Source organism: Bos indicus, chromosome 4 (genome assembly GCF_029378745.1).
Source record: "Bos indicus isolate NIAB-ARS_2022 breed Sahiwal x Tharparkar chromosome 4, NIAB-ARS_B.indTharparkar_mat_pri_1.0, whole genome shotgun sequence".
In the NCBI taxonomy this organism is placed as follows: domain Eukaryota; kingdom Metazoa; phylum Chordata; class Mammalia; order Artiodactyla; family Bovidae; genus Bos; species Bos indicus.
Window position 1 is genome coordinate 105,546,607 of NC_091763.1, and position 3,009 is coordinate 105,549,615.

The 3,009-nt window shown below is 42.2% G+C and overlaps 1 protein-coding gene across 1 annotated transcript; it reads left to right on the forward strand.

The window, feature by feature from the left end:
- Positions 1–360: 360 nt before the first annotated feature.
- On the forward strand, positions 361–1,373 carry LOC109557959 (olfactory receptor 9A4-like). Its single transcript, XM_019959482.2, has one exon. It carries the CDS (start codon positions 429–431, stop codon positions 1,371–1,373), a length of 945 nt encoding a protein of 314 aa, XP_019815041.2. The 5' UTR covers positions 361–428.
- The last annotated feature ends 1,636 nt before the right edge of the window (positions 1,374–3,009 follow it).

Here is a 3,009-nt window from a genome sequence, read left to right on the forward strand (position 1 = left end):
CTTATCTTCATATATTATATATTTGTTATTGTTCAGTCACTAAGTTGTGTCCAACTCTTTGTGACCCCATGGACTGTAGCCCACCAGACTCCTCTGTGGTATTTCCCAGACAAGATACTGGAGTGAGTTGCCATTTTCTTCTCCAGGGCATCTTCCTGATCCAGTATCTAACCTGTTTCTCCCACAATGGCAGGAGTATTCTTTACCACTGAACCACCAGGGAAGCCCACATGTTGTTTATAAAACATTTAACATCGACTTTGTACAGAGAATAGTGAAATATGAACCCAGCTGGTCATTCTGTGGAGCCTGAAAGAGCAAGAGATAATATTTGTCAACCTGTGAATGTCTTTAGTGCATTGAAATTAGCAGCCCATTGTCTCTCCTTTGCCCTCCAGATTTCAAAAAGAGCAGAAGCACCCAGCTAAATGTTGAAAAATTACTCTAGCACCACGGAATTTTATCTCCTTGGCTTCCCTGGCTCTAAAGAACTGCACAATATTCTTTTTGCCACTTTCTTTTTCTTCTACTTGGTGACAGTGATGGGAAATATCCTCATTATTGTGATTGTCTGTGTTGATAAACGTCTGCAGACCCCCATGTATTTCTTCCTGGGTCACCTCTCTGCCCTAGAGATGCTGACCACAACTGTGACTGTCCCCTTGATGCTCTGGGGTCTGCTACTTCCTGGGATGCAGGCAATATCCTTGACTGCCTGTTGTGTACAACTGTATTTGTACCTGTCTTTGGGAATATCAGAGTTCATATTATTTGCTGTGATGGCTGTGGACCATTACGTGGCTGTCTGTAACCCTCTGCGGTACACCATCATTATGAACAGCCACACCTGTCTCTGGGTGGTAATTGTGTCCTGGGTGTTTGGCTTCCTGTTTGAAATCTGGCCAGTCTATGTCACGTTTCATCTTACTTTCTGCAAATCAAATGTGCTAGACCATTTTTACTGTGACCGAGGACAGCTATTCAAGCTATCGTGTGATGATAGCCATTTCACTGAATTTATTCTTTTTTTAATGGCTGTTTTTGTACTTTTTGGTTCTTTGATCCCTACAATTGTCTCCTACACCTACATCATCTCCACCATCCTCAAGATCCCTTCAGGATCTGGCCAGTGGAAAGCCTTCTCTACATGTGCCTCCCACTTCACCTGTGTTGTGATCGGCTACAGCAGCTGTTTGTTCCTGTTTGTGAAACCCAAGCAAACACAGGCCGCTGAGTACAACAGGGTAGCATCACTGATGGTTTTAGTCGTAACCCCATGTCTGAACCCTTTTATCTTCACCCTCCGAAATGACAAATTCACAGGGGTGTTTCGAGATGCCATGAAAAGCTGCTATCGACTCCTCAAGGCTTAGCTGTTGTCAGGACCACCATGGATTCATCATCTTGGGCCTGAGTAAGCTGAGAGCTCTGATTCAAATCTGCAATAGTCATTTTCATCATCAAGTGGTTTATGGTCTATGATGTAGCTTTTAGCTTTTAATAATCACGTCCTTATTTTTCAGTGGATACATTCATTTATACACATTATTGTAGTTACAGTGGATACATTCATTTGTACACATTATTCTAGTTAAAAATACACCTTGCAAAATAAATTTAATAGGACTTACCAGATGGTCCAGTGGTAAAGAATCCACCTGTCAATGCAGGAGAAATGGTTTCAATACCTGGCCCAGAAGATCCAACGTGCCATGGGCAACTAAGCTTGTGTACCACAAATACTGAAGCCTGTGTACCCTAAAGCCTATGCTCTGCAAAAGAGAAGCCATCACAATAAGAAGTCTGAGCCCCAACTAGAGAGTAGCCTTGCCTTAGACAACTAGCAAAAGCCCGTGTGCAGCAAAAAGACCCAGCATGGCCAAAAATATAATAACAAATAAAAATAAAACAAATACATAAAATAAGAAAATAAATTCAACAACTAAAAAAGTTAAAGATGTTCATGGTTATTAAAACAACCCTGAGATATTTGAGTGAAATGTGTAGAAAAGAATCATTCCTTCTCTGACAGCTGACCTAAATGTTTGAATCTAGGTGCTGGGTCACCTTCACCTATACTGTCCTGTGTTTCCCTGATCTTCTCAAAGCCTCAGCTTCCCATATGATTTCCGAGAGTGATGCCAAGTCCAACTCCAACTTGAGGCTTCTGGCCCAAGGTGCAACAGTGATAGTGCCTTCCTGGAGATTTTCTCAACCAGGGGTTGTAAGAGGAATTGACGCCTTACCAACACCAAGGTTGAATGTGTTAACACAGACAAGTCTCTATCTATTATGCTAGAAGTTTGTGAAAATATTTAGCTCTAGGAAATGGATCAGAAGACTCAAGCAGATGGGGAGAGGGACATTGATGTTCCATCATTCCATTTGATTTTTAACTGTGACTTGTGCTCATTTTATGGAAAATGGGAACTGTTTTTGCAAATGTAATAAATATTTCAGATGTGATTTTGCAATTTTCCTCAGCATCTCAGCCATTCTCACTTTTATGTAGCATTTTTGGAATTAATTTTGAATATTTTTTAAACCTTTATCCCTCAATCCAAGCAGCTGAGGTTTTTGAGCAGGGCTCCAAAACCCAATCGCCTTTGAAGACCTAGAGGGAAACATATGGCTGAATGACCCCACTGAATGCATGCATGTTGGAGAGATGGGAATGGGCCATGGCATTAACACATTGGCAGTAGAGTAGGTGGCAGATCCTTTCTTTGAATCTCTGACCCGGATCCATAAAGATGACCGAGAGTGTGTGTCCAGAGAGGGCAGAGATCTTCTGGGAAAGATGGGCTTCTTATAACTCTGGAGATGAAGAGAGAATTTGGACAGAAAGTCCATTTGGCCACTAGGTTTTTGACAAGCGTCTTGAATCCACTGGTGAGTTCACAGCTTGAGGGTGGCTTAGGCTCTGTAGGGCTCCATGTAGTCAGGGAGAAGCACATAGCAGCTGCGTTGGCTGATTTTGACAGCTGGGAATGTGTGGTAGTGGGTAAG

Excerpts from the sequence above, each read along its gene's own strand:
- LOC109557959 (XM_019959482.2), top strand. The coding sequence starts at position 429 with ATGTTGAAAAATTACTCTAGCACCACGGAATTTTATCTCCTTGGCTTC.